This window comes from Dromiciops gliroides, chromosome 2 (assembly GCF_019393635.1).
Source record: "Dromiciops gliroides isolate mDroGli1 chromosome 2, mDroGli1.pri, whole genome shotgun sequence".
Taxonomy (NCBI): domain Eukaryota; kingdom Metazoa; phylum Chordata; class Mammalia; order Microbiotheria; family Microbiotheriidae; genus Dromiciops; species Dromiciops gliroides.
In genome coordinates this window covers 665,783,280-665,799,975 of record NC_057862.1, presented here as the reverse complement: position 1 = coordinate 665,799,975, position 16,696 = coordinate 665,783,280, and the positions used below count along the sequence as shown (strand labels likewise).

Here is a 16,696-nt window from a genome sequence, read left to right as displayed (position 1 = left end):
CTCATACAGATGCCCTGAATGGAGGTCGCCCGGCGAGTTCTGGGCGGAGCTGGGGATCCGCGCCTCGTGGGTCTCCCCGCCTCCGGCTCCCCCTAGTGGCCAACGAGAGTAGATTAGCTTAGGCTGGGTTCTTAGCGAGTCACTCCTGTGCTCTAGCAGCTTCCGTGGCTCCCCCGTGCCCCCGTGTTTGGAATTCACGTTTGTTCTTCCAGGCTCTCCCTCCATCTCCCTTCGGCCCCTTGTGCACAGAATCTGCCCACTCCTTTCTTCAGGGCTGTGGGCAGCTAGCCAGGTGGTAGGATGGAATGGGGTGGGGGTCCTGCAGTCGGCCTCCCACCGTTGGCTCATTGCGCTGCTGCCACCCCAGCTCCTTCATCAATTAAAGGGGCATGATAGGGTTACCCCACCTCCCAGAGTTGTTGTTAGGATCGGATTAGATTGTAAGCTCCTTGAGGGCAGGGACTGCCTTTTGCTTCTTTTTTTTAATTATTCCATAAATTAACCCATTTACTGTTGGACTATGGGCTACAGATATTTGATGGGGAGAAGATTTTATTGGTCTTTCAATTCCTTCAGTCTTCTGATGGCGGATTTGTCTGTAACTGCAGAGGTGGTATTGTAGGTCCATGCACCACCAGTTACTGTTTTCATACAGGATCCACAATGCCAGATACCCACAGCCTATCTCTTCATTTTGGTCTTGCCACAGAAGGAGCCGGTATACTTGGCATGCTGGCTAATTTCAATTTTCTTCACCATTTTTCTGAGGGATGCACCATATCGTGTTCCATATTTACCAACAATTCCGATCTTCTTGGTGCGTTTAGCGGTGTAGCTGGTCGCTGGCTGGAGCTTGAAGAGGAGGTGCCTTTTGCTTCTTTCCATATCCCCGGTTTAGCACGATGTCAGGCACATAGCAGGAACTTAACAAGTGTTTATCGAATGCATGAAATGTGATCATATTGGTAAGGCTCTTTGCAAACCTTAGAAAGCAATTTTTTTTAAATCAATGAGTTCAGTGTTTTGCTCATGGTCTCATACTTTGTACCAATTCCTCCCCTTACAATAGAGGAGTTCAGGGGCAGCTAGGTGGCATAGTGGATAGAGCACTGGCCCTGGAGTCAGGAGTACCTGAGTTCAAATCCGGCCTCAGACACTTAACACTTACTAGCTGTATGACCCTGGGCAAGTCACTTAACCCCAATTGCCTCACTAAAAAAAAAAAAGTAGACCCTCCCCCCCTCCTGAGAGGTAGCTGGCTACCCAGGCAACTGACACCCCAGTATTCTCCTAACTACATCCTTCAGAGACCCATTAATGGCTTGAACTTCTAAAGGAGAGACATTCTGTGGATTTCTAGAAAGGCAACCCCCCTGTTCAGTACTGGGTCTGAATCGGGCCAGTCTCCTGGTGTTTTGGGTTCAAATTGAAGCAAAATGAGATCTCATAGGTCATTGAACAGTTTAAAAAGATTTATAGGAGGCTATTCAATTAAAGATAGGCACCTTGAGTTCATTTGGCTGAGTGACACTCCCATCAAGATCCACCAGCCCAGCATCTAAGAACTTCTCTAGGTCCTCCTGACTGCTTTATACTCAGGTGATGAGGAAATGATACCAATAATCTGAGCCCTTCGTCCTCTGAGCCCCCAAATTTCAAGGAATGCCTCAATAATAAAGGAAAAATTGGCCTAATCTGCATGGAAGGAGGGATTAAGCTATTGTTCCTGTCACATTCCACCCCTTGGGGTAAGGTACTTAAAATTTTCTAGACAGGTAGTGTCAAACTCATACAGAAAGTGGGGGTTGAGGGCAGCTAGGTGGCACAGTGGATAAAGCACAGGCCCTGGATTCAGGAGGACCTGAGTTCAAATCTGAACTCAGACACTTGACATTTACTAGCTGTGTGACCCTGGGCAAGTCACTTAACCCTCACTGCCCTGCAAAAAAAAAAAAGAAAGAGAAAGAAAGAAAGAAAGAAAGAAAGAAAGAAAGAAAGAAAGAAAGAAAGAAAGAAAGAAAGAAAGAAAGAAAGAAAGAAAGAAAGAAAGAAAGAAAGAAAAGAAAGTGGGGGTAGAACTATTAACCTGTATATAAGGATCCCTGCAGGTTGCATGAGGACTTTATTTATTTTATTTTAGATAAGTTTTCAATATTCATTTTTGTAAGATTTTGAGTTCCAAATTTTTCTCCCTCTCTCCCTCCTCTCCTAAGACAGCCAGCAATCTATTATAGGTTATACATGGACAATCATGTTAAACAAATTGGACTTTATTTTAAACTGCAATATTATCCATGTTTTATTCATTTTATTTATTTTGTTAAATATTTCCCACTTACACTTGAATCTACTTGGGGTCCCACTTGGGAGTGTTGTGGGCCTGCCTGCAGCCCTTATGTCACATGCTTGACATCTGTTCTAGGGGACCTTCTATCAATTAAATAACCTTGTGTGGATAGAGCACCGGCTCTGGAGTCAGGAGGACCTGAGTTCAAATCCAGCCTCAGACACTTAACACTTACTAGCTGTGTGACCCTGGGCAAATCTCTTATCCCCAATTGCCTCACTAAAAAAAAAAATAATGTAAATAACCTTGGGGCTATGACCAGTATACTCTGATTTCTGGAATTCAAAAAACCTGAGACAAGTAGAACTCTGAAGGAAGAGGAAAAACTACAACAGAAAGTTAAGAAAAAGGTGCAGCTAGGTGGTGCAGTGGATAGAGCACCAGCCCTGGACTCAGGAGGACCCGAGTTCAAATCCAGCCTTAGACACTTGACACTTACTAGCTGTGTGACCCTGGGCAAGTCACTTAACCTCAATTGCCTCATCCCCCCCCCAAAAAAAAAACAACAAGAAAGTTAACAAAAACTCAGCAAGATGATGAGTGAGATGAGCAGAACCAGAAGAACATTGTACACAGTATCATCAACATTGAGTGTTGACCTACTGTGATGGACTATATTCTTCTCACCAATGCAATGGTACAGAAGAGTTCCAGGAACTCATGATAGAAGAGGATCTCCAAATCCAAGAAAAAAAAAAGAAAGAAAGAACTGTGGAGTAGAGATGCTGATTCAACCAAATTATTTCTTTTGTTTTGGGTGCTGTTGTTTTTTTTTTCTATTTTGAGGTTTTGCATCACTGCTCTGATTTTTTCTCTTGTAACAGGATTAATGCAGAAATAGGATTAATGTTATTATGTGTATATATATGTGTGTGTATAAATCTATATCTATATGTATATGTATAGAGATATATAGACATAACCTATATCAGATTACCTGCTGTCTAGGGGAGGGGGGAGGGAGGGGAGGGAGGGAGAAAAATCTGAAATTGTAAAGCTCGTATAAACAAAAGTTGAGAACTATCTTTACATGTAATGGAAAAATAAAATACCTTATACATTAAAAAAAAAACCTCAGCAAAGTAACCCTTCCCTGAAAGAATGACTGGATCCGTGAGGACCCCAGGAAGGATGGAGTCCCAGGTCTAAAACATCAGGAGTATCTGATAGTTAATGGCAAAACTTAGCAGCTCACAGTAGGTCTCTCAATGTAAAATTATGAGCAGAAGCAGGAAGAGCATCAGGCCATCAGGTAAAGATGAGGATACTTCCTGGACAGTCACTGATCTGAATCACAGGTCAGGGAGAATTACCCTGTAATCACATTCTCTTAGTGTGCCCGGACTTCCTCCTCCCAGAGAGCCCTGGGTGTGGGAGAAGAGACAGAGGAGGCAATTTGGAACACAGAACCTTTGCCCCCTTTCATGTGGAGGAGCTGGTCAGTCACTTTCATCTCTCCTTGTTGTCCCCATAATAGAAGTTCCCTCCCCACAAGGCCACCCCTTGGTCCTCTAAGCCCTTCCTAAGGAGGAGTCACATTGGAAACAATGGGGAGGGGCCAATCAGCATTACATCATGGTAATCCGTGGGGCTGCCTTTTGTCACTACCCAAACTAGTGCCCACAATTCTGCCACAGGGCTGCTGCTGAGAACTGATCTACAATCCATTAAGGCTGGAACCCATGGCCCAGTGCCCGATGCCACCTCTGCCAAGGTCAACAGCTACCACCTGGGCTGGGGCACAGTAATCACTACTGCTGGGCCCAGATGCCCCAGCTGGCACTGACTGAGTGCTGCTACAGGCCTTGGTTCCACCTCACTGCCTGGTCCTGCCCCATCCCACACCCCCAAACAAGATGTTGCTGGGAGGCCTGCCTTGCCAATGACTGAGGTCTCTTTCTGGGGCCTGACTCTGCCCTCCTGGGCTGGGATTGGGGGGGATGACACATAAGAACACAAAAGGCCACAAATCCGGGGAATGTTCTAGGCCAACACAGGCGCTCTATTTCTGATATAGAAGCAGTAGCTGTTTCTGCTGAGGCTAGGGAAATATTTCTAAGACTTCTGCTCTGAATTCTTCAGGGGCTCCTCAGGGAGGGAGTGACCGTTAGTCTTCACAGTCCTCCGTTCAGGGTGAAAGGGGAAACTTTTCAAACTGACTCAGCGGCCCTGCCTGTCCTCAGCTAATTAAATATGGGACAACTGGCACCTTTGTCCACGTATCCAATTTCAGAAAAATCTCTGGAGCCCCGGGGAGAGTTTAGCATTGTTTTTTTACATGCCTCCTCCAGCAGCTTACACCCAAGAACCGAACAAAATCCTCATGGCTAAATGGTGGTTGGTCTCTCAGATTCCACATTCAAAACAAAACCAAACTAAACAAGCAGTTTCTTCAGGATAACTGTTCAACAATTTTAAAATTCTAGGGATCTGCCTTGGCTTAAATTCTCTGACGGTTGGGCTCCCAAGGGCTGCTGGCTCAGCTGTCTTATCGTTTCCACAAAACCATTCAAAAGCAAATATTTATACAGATAGGAAGGACTAAAAGCTAAGAGGGGCCTTTTACCAGGAGGCCTCCAACAGGCATTTGGGAGAGGACCATCTGCAAGCAAAGGCATCTATTCCCAGCCAGGGAAGAATCCAACTCATTCTTTTGTTTTGTTTTTTTTTTGTTTGTTTATTTTGTGGGGCAATGAGGGTTAAGTGACTTGCCCAGGGTCACACAGCTAGTGTCAAGTGTCTGGGTCTGGATTTGAACTCAGGTCCTCCTGAATCCAAGGCCAGTGCTTTATCCACTGCGCCACCTAGCTGCCCCTAGCAACTCATTCTTTTGAATCTGTCCTTCTCTAATGAGGAGAACATTTCTCTCTAAATCCCCCCAAATTCAGTCCCTGCAGGCTGCTTTGAAGAAAAAAAGCAGTTTTCAAGAGATTCCCAAGTAGAACTTATAGAAGGTTTAAATGAGCAGGCTGGAAGGCCCAGCAGTTTACTGTGATTATCTTCAAGGCTCAGTTATTTATTTTTTTTCTTTTTTTAGTGAGGCAATTAGGGTTAAGTGACTTGCCCAAGGTCACACAGCTAGTAAGTGTTAAGTGTCTGAGGTCGGATTTAAACTCAAGTACTCCTGATTCCAGGGCCGGTGCTCTATCCACTTCGCCATCTAGCTGCCCCCAAGGCTCAGTTATTAAAGACACAGGCCATGGGAACAGGGTTCTGTTCTAGTTGAATGACCACAGGCAGTTTGCCCCCTAATCTTCCAGAAGAGTGGGGGGCACAATACAGAAATCACCTTGTCTAGGGGTACTACTAAGAGAGGGAAGGCCAACATGCTGCCTTCTTCTGCACAGCCAGTCTCCAATTTTAATGAACTCATTATGTTTCAATCCTACAAGACTCCATCAGTTGTCCTGGGCCGGGCCTGGTTCCAGCCAGTACCCTGATGATTTAGGCTGGAAACTGGATCAAAATGAGATCATTATAGGCTGTTCAACAGTTAACAAAAGGACATTTACCTAGCCTTAGCAGAAGGAGGATATTCACCAAGCATAGGCATTGAGGACACCTCAAGTGGATTCAGCTGAGAAACACCTGTGAGCTCCATCAATGAGCCAAGCATCTCAGACCCACCCCTCTGCCCCCTCCATCAACATCTTCCTGACTGCTTTGTACTCAGGTGATGAGGAATGGATGCCAACAATCTGAGCCCTTAGCCACCTGAGCCAACCAAGTTTCAGTGACTAGACCAATACCTTTTAAGGTATTATGTAGACTAACCATGAAGGAAGGGGTGGAGATCTTGCTCCTACCACACACTGTCCATCCCTGACTTCCCACTTGTACTACCTTTGGTAAGTAATCTCTTTGGTCACCAAAGGACCGATCCAGGAATACAAACACAAACACAAGCAGACAAGCTGTCCTGCCCTGAAGGAGCATGCAGTCTATTGGGGGAAAGACCATACCTAAAAGAAAGTTGTAAAGGGGGCTGGGAGTGGGGAGAGGTTGGGGGCAGGGTAAAGAAAGATAAGGAGATTCAGAACTACAGAGGAATGATGATGTGACTGGCTTAGCCATCCTGCTCCAAATGGAGGCGATGGGAGGAACAAACCAACCAGAGAGAAGCTGTGGGCAGTGAGTACTTCCTGCACGAGAAGCCCAGGAGGAGAATGAACTTCCAGAGTGAAGAGGTTTCTGTGGCATGGTAGAGAGAGTTCAGTCGAGAGGGCAGCCTGATGCCTCAGTTTCCTCATCTGTAAGATGACTAGATGAGCTCTCAGGTCTTTTCTAGCTCTGAATCTATGATCCCATTAGCCTATGAATAAGCCGGTCCTGATTGAGGGAGTGAAACCCACCCAAGCAAGTGCTCCCCTGTTCCATCCCTGGAGGGTCTAGGACATCTCTGTGAAATCTCAAGAGAGCAAGGAAGATGGCTACTTGTGGAGCTAGGGTAAGGTGTGGATCCTTTACTGAGAGCCCGGGATTAATCTGGGCCATCAGAAGGCCTCAGGGTCCATGTAAGACCAAGTGAGAGGGACATCTCTAGATCAGATCGGGACAGTTTACACAATAACAAATACACTGTTGAGACAAACAGCTTAGATCTCCTATCAATACAACAGCAAGCCAAGAATGGCGGATGAAGCAGGCTACCCACCTCCTGACTCCCAATGGGGAGAAGCAGAATAATACATTTTCAGCTATGGTCAATGTGGGAATTTGTTTGTGTATTTGTTAGAAAGTTTTAAAAAAAAAAGGGGGGAGGGCAGCTAGGTGGTGCGATGGATAAAGCACCAGCCCTGGATTCAGGAGTATCTGAGTTCAAATCTGGCCTCAGACACTTAACACTTACTAGCTGTGTGACCCTGGGCAAGTCACTTAACCCCAATTGCCTCAATAAAAAGAAGAAGAAAAAATAGATATGGAAACAGGGACAACAGGGCTTGTTTTTTTGTTTGTTTTGGTTTTTTTTAATGGTCAGATTCTCTTTTGTAAGCTTATCTTTTTTGTTGTTGTTGTTTTTGCAGGGCAATGGCAATGAGGGTTAAGTGACTTGCCCAGGGTCACACAGCTAGTAAGTGTCAAGTGTCTGAGGTCATATTTGAACTCAGGTCCTCCTGAATCCAGGGCCTGTGCTTTATCCACTGTGCCACCTAGCTGCCCTGCTAAGCCTATCTTTTGTCTAGACCTGTATCCTTTGTGCCCTGGGAACCAAGCCTACCATTTACCCCAGAATCCTCCTGGCTGCTTCTGTGAGTTGTCATACTATACTGCCTTCTCTCATTGACTTCTATTTCTTCCCCAAACCCACAAGTGGTCTTTATTTCCCTTCCTAGATGTTCTAAAGTGATCTTTCTCTTAGAGGGAGGTAATTCCCTTGAATGAGGAGTGGGCTGCAGATTTTCATGCTCAAAATGCAAACTCTCCAAGAGTATCTTAGCCCTCTGCAATCAAACTATTCTAGCTTAAGTATAACTGGAAAAAAATAAAATACTATTAAGATGAGGGGAAAAAAGCCCAAGTCAAACAGGTGGACTCCTTGGAGCAATGTTTTTAAATGCATCAATTTTTGACAATAGTATTATAATGAAACTGATTAGATAAAAATTCAGTTGTTGAAATATTTTTTTAACTCAAGTTTGGTGAGACTCAGGTTAATAATCCCTACTGAGCAACGAAAACATTTACTCCCGATTACTGCCCTCTGCCCCATTGTGCTGAGGTCACTGTACATTTAATTAGCCAATGTCTTTATCATCTGCCTTAGCCCTTTAGCTCCTGAGGGGCCCAGGTTTTCCTTTCCAGGACCATAATCACATTTGCACAGTGCCCGTCTGGAGGAAGATGAGGGTGATAATGTACAAAGGACAGGGACTGGATGCGGGAAGTTTGGGGACCAGGCCAAAGTCCTCTGAGCCTGGGCCGAGTGCCAAAGTGTCAATGGCAGCCTTTGGCCTCTATTCACACATTCTGAGTCGAATTCCTGCTCTGGTATGTTTGGTATTCCCCTCCTCTTTCAGGGTGGCTCAGGCCGACATTTCCTGTCACACACCCCTCCCCCCACCTCTATACTAAGTTGTCACCAGTCCTACCGTGTGGCGTGGCCGCATTCATTCTAACTAAGGAGGGTTGGCACATCTAGCCATTACCTTCTTCTGTCTGGGTGTCCTGGCAACCAGAGAGAGAGAGAGAGAGAGAGAGAGAATATGAATCCTAGCATCCAGACGGAATGTATTTGGGGCAGCTAGGTGGTGCAGTAGATAGAGCACCCGCCCTGGATTCAGGGTTCAAATCTGACCTCAGACACTTAACACTTGTGGGATGGCTGGGGAAGGTTGGGGGAGCCCTATGTCTTTAATCGAGCACCAGCCCTGCTGGAGGAGAGGCTGGGGGAGGCCCCCAGGCAGCCTGGCCCTCAATCTCTCTTAACCCTGGGCAAGTCACTTAACCCCAATTGCCTCACCAAAAAAAACCCCAAAAACAAAACGGATGGAATGAGTTTTTCTCAGCAGCAGAAATCCTTCCTGAACCTTTTCTCTCTTCTGAGATGGGACAGGATGCTTCACCTTTTATGCTCTTTTTTTTTTTTTGGTGGGGCAATGAGGGTTAAGTGATTTGCCTAGGGTCACACAGCTAGTAAGTGTCAAGTATCTGAGCCTGGATTTGAACTCAGGTCCTCACAAATCCAGGGTCAGTGATTTATCCACTGTGCCACCTAGCTGCCCCCTTTCATGCCTTTTTGCTATTGTTTCTCTCACCGAGACAAAGTCTAGGAAGACTGGCAAGGGCCTTTTCCCTTGGCAGGGAGCCAGGGATGGAAAAAAAATCCTCCCCTTGGGACCCCTATCTCCTGGCCACTGGGGGCTCTCCGAAGGTGTTTGGGACAGGATTTCTTGTCACCTGGCGTAATCCTGGAGTGAGTCACAGAATTACTATCATCTTTCTTTTAGGGAGCTGCTGTTATAATCACAGAGACTAAGAGGAAAAGAGAGATAGAGAGAAAGAGTGCATGGTATGTCTAGCAAGGAGCCCCGGCACTTGTCCCATTTCTAGCTCCATCCAGTTTGCTGTGCAGGCAGCTGCCCAGCCTCATTCCTGTTCTCCAGTCCTGGTCACACATGGCTTACCAGTGAAGATCCTTTGGCTTTGCAAGTTGCCCTCCCTCCACTGGAAGTGCCCCTAAATACTAGGCTTACCCTTACACTCAGCTCCCAGAAAACCCCAAACCCCAGCTGCAGATGGCAGAAACAGAAATCACAGATTATTTTAGAACTAAAAGTGGTCTTAGAGATGTTTTCAGTTTCCTCATCCTGAAACAAGGGGGTTGAGATTGGTGGCCACTATGATACTAACAATCTAATCTTAACCCCCTAATTGTTTTGCCACAAGAAGAAACTGAGGCACAGAGGTGAAGCACCTAGCCCAAAGTTGCCCAGCTCATGAACTCACATCTCTGAACTCCCAAATCAAGAGTTTTTCTTTTTCCCAGCTACGTTGTACTAAAAATAGCGGCACCTTAATTTTGTTAAGACCCTCAAGCACACAGCAAGGCATAGCAACACTTCTTTGACACACAATTTAGTGAATTTCTAATTTGGGATGTAATTTTTTGGGGGTCAGGACTTGTGATCCTTGTTCTGCCACTGTCCGGGTGACCTTGAATTTGGGAATTGGATTCACCGACCTCTAAGAGTCCTTCCAGTTGTAAATCTGTGATACAGTCCTGACTCTAGGAATCCTATCTTCCCAAAAGATGCATCTTCCCCATGACATCTTTCCTGACACACTCCCAAATCTACCTTGTCACACCTATTTCTTCTCTCTACCTTGCTAAATCTATATAAATATAAACCTGTATACACATGTCCATGCTCCTCCATTAGGATATAAGCTCTTTTCAGGCAGGCTCTGTTTTCCTTTAGTTTTCCTATCACAGCACAGTTTTAGGCACATAGTAGGTGCTCAATAAATGTCGAATTTATACTATTTCAGCAGAGTACAGTACTCCTTGTGTGCAAACTCCTGCCACCGGTGCCGACAAGCAACTCGTTTTTCATTTACAGTCTCAGAATAGGGGTCCTTCACTTTTTTTTAAGTCCCAGACCCCATCGGTATGTTGGTGAAGCCTATGGATCCTTTATTGGAAGAATGTTTGTTAATAGTTGAAGGAAATGCTAGTTTTTGTTAGTGAAAATAAAGATAGAGTTATTTTCCCTTTCAACATCAGGGGAATTCGAAGTCTTTGAACCTAGGGACTCTGAAGGATTAAGTGATTTGTCCCGGGTGAGGTGTCAGAAGCCGAGTTTGAACCCCCGATCTTTGCAGGCCTCTGGGGCCTGCTCCCGGCCTACCACCTTCACTAATCTGCCAAAACAAACAAACAAAAAAAGTGGTTTTGATTATATAGCAGAAAGGGGGAGATGCCTGTGATTTCTGAACCTAGTCCGCATCTGGGCCTTGGGAACTTGGCCTAAATGACTATTTAAAGTCCCTTCCGGCTATGACTTGTAAAAGTTTCCAAGAAAAATGACTTGAGCCCTTTTCGGGGTGGTGGAGGCTGGGGGACAGAGGAGGGACTGGCTCCCCATTTGGTCCTCCAGGTTGTGGGAAGGCTGGGGGAGCCCTACGTCTTTAAGCGAGCACCAGCCCTGCTGGAGGAGAGGCTGGGGGAGGCCCCCGGGCAGCCCGGCCCTCCATCTCCTCCTCCCCCTTCTCCTCCCCCTCCTTCTCCGCCTCCGCCTCCGCACGGTAACCTGTGGATCCAGGTGTGCCGCGCAGAGCCGCCCAGTCTGGGACGGCCGGGAGCGCAGATCCACCCGACGCAGCCCGGGTCCCGGCAGCCCCGGCAGCGCAGCTCGGCCCTCAGGGCGGGCTAAAAGTTGGGACAAGCAGGAAGTAGGTTGAGCGCACCCCGGCACCAAAGTCGCCGAGCCAGTTCTTTTGCTGCTGCCGTCCCAGCTGTTGACGGGCCCCAGCTGGACGGGAGGAGAGATGGTGAGTGAGGGAGGCCTCGAATGGGACCGGGCTGGGAGGAGGCTCAAGAGGAAAGGGGAGGCAGGACATCATCTGGAGGGCTCGGGGGAAGGAGGAGGCGGGAAGGCCCTCGGTGGCTCCGGCCTCTGACACTTACTTTGTTCTCAGGGGCTCCGGGCCCTCCCAGCGGTGGGAGGGGGGGGGGGGCAGCTGATCCCTTCTCTGATCGCCTCCTCCCTCCCTCCCTCCCACTGCCGGCCTTCACTTCCCTGACCTCCCTGCCGGCCCCAAAGCTCAGGAATTCTTCTTGGAATGGTTGGCTGGGTTCCTGAGGGGGTGGAGGCTGGAGGAGGAGGAGGAGGTGGAGGAGGAGGAGGACTCCCCGATCCAGGCTGCAGCAGAGCTCGGCCTGGCCCCCCCACCTCCCCAGAGAGGGACTAGAGCCAGCCAGGCCTCTCCTCCAGGCCCATGGGCCCCAGCTGCCCCCTTGGAGCCGGGCTCTCCCCGACCTGCTGTGTCAGCTGGGCAGAAATGGGGCTGCCAAGAGGTCGAGGCCGCTTCTTCCCTCTTCTTCAGTTTTGCTATGAATGCAAAAGCCTCGGGGTTTGGGGGGGGCGGGGGAGAAGAAGCAGCTCGAGACCAGCCTGGATGGGTTGGGATGGGGCAAGTGGCGCTTCTTCCTTATTCTCTCTGTCTGGAGGGATCAGCCTGGACTTCCTCAAAGGTGTAACTTGTGTTCAGAATGTGTGATGTCAGGATTTCAAACCCTGGCTTTGGGAGGGGGTGGGGATGGGGGGAGGAAGGGGAGAAAGGAGGAATTGTTGCCTTTTCTGGGGAAGAGGGGGACATATTTGGAAAAGGGCCCTCTTCCCTTTAAGGACAAATTTAAAGCATTTTCACTTAAATCTCTCAAAGCCTCAGGCTACCCCTAGCTATCAAATTGTTGTTCTATTAGTCGTGTGACCTTGGGGCGGTCCCTTAATTCTGAGCCTCCCAACATTTGCCCTTAGCTTTATCTGGCTGTGTGGAAGGGGAGGGGGCAGGTCACTTAACCTATAATAATCCTAGCAATAATAATAATCCATTATATAGCACCTTGAGATTTAGAAAGCACTTTGTATGCATTATCCCATTTGATTCTCCTCACCACCCAGAGAGGTAGCTATCATAGTTACCTCCGCTTTTTTCTTGTTGTTGAGTTGTTTTAGTCTCATCTGACTCTGTGACCCCATCTGGGGGTTTCTTGGCAGATACTGAAGCGGTTTGCATTTCCTTCTCCAGCTTATTTTACAGATGAGAAACTGAGGTAAACAGGGTTAAGTGACTTGCTCAGGGTCACACAGCCAGTGTCTGAGGCCACAATTGAGCTCAGGCCCTCCCGATTCCAGGTCTAGCACTCTATCCACTTCACACCTAGCTGCCCCTTATCCCCACTTTACAGATGTAGAAACGCAGGCTGACCAATATAAAGTGATTTGCCCAGGGTTAGCTTCTGACTTGTGGGCAGGTAGGTGACATAATGGATACAGAGCTGGCCTGGGAAAATATGAATTCAAAGTGACCTCAGACACTTAATAGCCGTGCGTGACCCTGAGTAAGTCACTTAACTATCAGCCTCAGTTTCCTCATCTGTAAAAATGGGCATAGTAATAGCACCTATCTCAATGAGTGGTTGTGGGGATGAAATGAAAGCAGGTACTATCAAGGCTGGGATTTGAACCCAAGGCCTCTGATTGTCAAGCCAGGGCTTGGCCCATGCCACATGTGGTATCTGGAAGCCACAGGCTGGACTTCAAAAAGACCTGCCCCCTTTGTCTCCCAATACCCCCATGAGTTTATTGATTGTCATTACCAGCATCCCCAGGGGCCCCAAGTCCTGGACCATTAAGGGGTGGGGGCAGAAAAAGCAGAAGTTTGTGGCTCAACGGCTAAGATTGAAGGGGGACATGGAGTGGGGGGGAGGGTGATAACTTAGAGCTGCTAGACCTATTTCTGAGGAGCCTGGGAGTCCTGCTGAATGCATACAAGCAATGATCAACATTTATTAAGTGCCTACTATGTTGTTGTTGCTCAGTCCTTTCAACCATGTCTGACTCTTCGTGACCCCATTGAGGGTTTTCTTGGCAGAGATACTGGAGTCGTTTGCATTTCCTTCTCTAGCTCACTTTACAGATGAAAAACTGAGGCAACCAGGGTTAAGTGACTTGCCCAGGGTCATATATCTAGGAAGTGTCTGGAAGTGAGGCTGGATTTGAACTCATGAAGATGAGCTTAGTAAGTGTTGATCACTTGATTGATCCCACCTTGCTAAGCACTAAGGGGATAGAAAAAGAAGCCAAAGACAGACCCTGCCCTCAAAGAACTTACACTTTAATGGAGGCAGGACTATAGGTAGGGGATACATTTCTTGACTCCTGAGATAAGGTGGGCAGGATAGGCTCACCTCTGACCCACAGAAATCCCTAACTCCAGTGTCATTTTCTCCCTGAGGCATCTCAATGACGTCTCCCCAGTTATCAGCCCCATCTCTCTCTCTTAAAATGATTGTGCATTGTTCCTTATTTACTGTATTAATATGCTCTGTATTTACTGTGTTGTCTTCCTTCCCCTCCCTAGGGTGTAAGTTCCTTGAGTCTAAGGAGTTATCTTTTTTTCAAATCTTTTTGTACCTAGCACAGTGCTTTGCACACAGTAGATGCATAATCTTTGAATTGATTTTAATTAAAATCTACAAGAGAAGTGGTACCTGTCTTTCTTTTGGGGGGGGGGGGCGGGTGAGGCACTTGGTTAAGTGACTTGCCCAGGGTCACACAGCTAGTAAGTGTCAAATGTCTGAGACTAGATTTGAACTCAGGTCCTCCTGACTCCAGGGCCAGTGCTCTATCCACTGCACCACCTAGCTGCCCCGGTACCTGTCTTTTTATCCCAGTTTTACAGAAGGGAAAACCCAAACTCTGAGAAATTGCCTACAATCGCACAGCCAATAAGTATTTCTAGGGTTTTCTATTCCACCAGGGAGAAGTTGCCCCTGATCTGAAGCCATTCTCCAGAGTCCCTTATCTGTAGCTAAGGAAGAGAAGAGGCAGATGAGAAAGAGGCAAAGAGGATCCCAAAGTACTACCCATCCCTCACCACTGACAGGACTCGGGGAAGCTGACCCACTCCGGGAAGAGGCTTCAGAAACTTTTCTACTTGGCCCCATTCATTCTTTGTGTCATTTACCAGGAGGAAGCCAGTGGCGGAGGTGGGAGCGATAGAGTGAGGAGCCTCCAGAATGAGGTGGAGGGGGTGAAGAACATCATGACCCAAAACGTGGAGCGAATCCTGGCTCGGGGAGAAAACCTGGACCATCTTAGGAACAAGACGGAAGATCTGGAGGCCACGGTGAGATGAACTGGAGAAGGGGATTGTGGGAGAGAAAGGGGTGGAAGGGGAAAGTGTTGGGGAGGGAGGGAGAGAGAAAGAAAGAAAAGGAATGAGGAAGGGAAGGGAGAGAGTGAGAAAGAGAACAAGGAGGAAGGCAAGGGAGAGAGAGGAAGAGAGGAAAGAAAGACAGAGAAGGAGAAGAAAGGCAGAGAGAAAAAAGGAGGAAGGAAAGGGAGAGACAGAAAGACGAAGAGAGGAAAGAGAAACAGAAGAGTCAGACAGGGAAAGAGGGAGGGAAGGAAGGGAAAGAATGAGGAAGAAAGGAAAGAAAGAGAAAAAAGGCAGAAAGAGGAAGAGACAGACAGACAGACAGAGAGACACAGAGAGACAGAGATATTGGTCGGTCAGCTGCCTTTCTCTATCTTGGGAAACAGCGCACGTGCCCCTTTGCTGCCAGACTTCGGCCTTGGTGCCCCGCACAGAGCACTTCCAGGCCCTCACAGAGGGAACTGCCTAGGAGACGGTGAATGAGGGTGGTCACCTCTGGGCCAGTCGCTAGGGCATGAGTCAGGGAGGCTGCCAGGAGGAGGAGTGGCTTTACCAGTTGGTGCCATAGCAACCATGGGGCTCTCCTACAGTCAGCCCATGAACCCTGCCCTCTCTGCCAGGGGGATGAAGTATCTACTGTTGCCTCTTTGCCCATCTCCACAAGGCTGCCCCTCCATGACATTTCCCTCCCTTTCAAGATGAACCCCACCCGCGTAAAACCTCAGGACCTCAGTGCCAGCCATGCCAAGGGTCCTCTGTCTCTTGGGAGCCCTTCTAGGCAGGGGTCTGTGGGTCCGAGCCCAGCCTTCTTCAGGGCCCTTCCAGGACTGCTGCTGGGCAGGAAGGGAAGAGGTGCTGAGATGACCCAAATAAAGTGAACCAAGGGAAGAGACAGAAAGGATGGTCCTCATGCCCACAAACACTACACTGTTCTGTCTGATGGTCTCACTTGACCTCAGCCGGGTCTCTCTTCTTGCAGCTGCTTAAAGTAAATCCCTCGCTGGACAAAGCCCTATGAAGTCCTGGGCCTCAGACCGTGTGTCAATGACCTTGGGCCAGGCCTGTGACCGCCAGTCAGACCTCTGATTGTGGGGAGAGATAACAGTCGGCAGGCTTTGCCTCCCTGGGCCTCTTCCCAGTCAGCAGTGAGGGATTAGAAAGTCCTAGGGAGCCCTTGTCTCTGTGGCTGCAGTTTGGGGTGGTGATGGGGCAAGCCAGGGTGCAGAAAGCCCTTTGCCCACCCCTCTGCCCCCAACTCAGGAGGTGGAGGGCCCCCGGAGCCGTCATTCATTTTTGCCCTGTCTCCCCCCCACAGTCGGAACACTTCAAGACCACATCACAGAAGGTGGCTCGGAAATTCTGGTGGAAAAATGTGAAGATGATCATCCTCATCTGTGTGATTGTGGGCATCATACTTCTCCTCATTATCCTCTTTGCCACCGGCACAATCTAGAGAGCTCTCCTTCCCTCCTCTGGCCTCCTTCAGCCTCATTAGCCCTCCCTGTCTCCTCCTCCTTCTCCATGCTGCCTGGGGAAGCCTCCTCTCCTCTTTCCTTCCTCCCCTAAGTGGAATGCTGCCCGGCCACTCCGTGGGGCCTTATCTGTGGGCCCTCTGTTCTGCTCCACCCTCACCCTGCACCACGTGTTCGTGGGGAAGGGAGGAGACGGATGGAGTGCCTGCCTGCCCGATGCACTAGACTGTGGCTGAGTTCCAGGGGGCCCTCTGCATGGGCCTGTGTCCCCTGGAATACTGCTGGTGACCTGTAGGGAATAAAGACCTCTCAGAGTCCTCTTCTGTGTGGACAGTCTCCTCCCTGCCCTCAGGCCCTAAGTCAGGTGAGGCCGCCTGTCCTGGTGTATAGGCACTCAGGAAGATGACCTGGGTCCAACATCCTGGGTGTCTGACCGCCAGCAAGAAGACACAACTTCTCAATGTTCCAGGCAGTTCTCGAGGCTATAAGATGC

At 48.4% G+C, this 16,696-nt stretch overlaps 1 protein-coding gene and 1 pseudogene across 1 annotated transcript; one reads left to right on the top strand and one right to left on the bottom strand.

The window, feature by feature from the left end:
- Positions 1–552: 552 nt before the first annotated feature.
- LOC122739586 lies at positions 553–885 on the bottom strand (annotated as a pseudogene).
- A 10,173-nt stretch (positions 886–11,058) lies between these two features.
- Positions 11,059–16,520, top strand: VAMP8 (vesicle associated membrane protein 8). The gene is made up of 3 exons (XM_043980445.1): positions 11,059–11,338; positions 14,543–14,701; positions 16,047–16,520. Exons 1-3 carry the CDS (start codon positions 11,336–11,338, stop codon positions 16,182–16,184), a joined length of 300 nt encoding a protein of 99 aa, XP_043836380.1. The 5' UTR covers positions 11,059–11,335; the 3' UTR covers positions 16,185–16,520.
- The last annotated feature ends 176 nt before the right edge of the window (positions 16,521–16,696 follow it).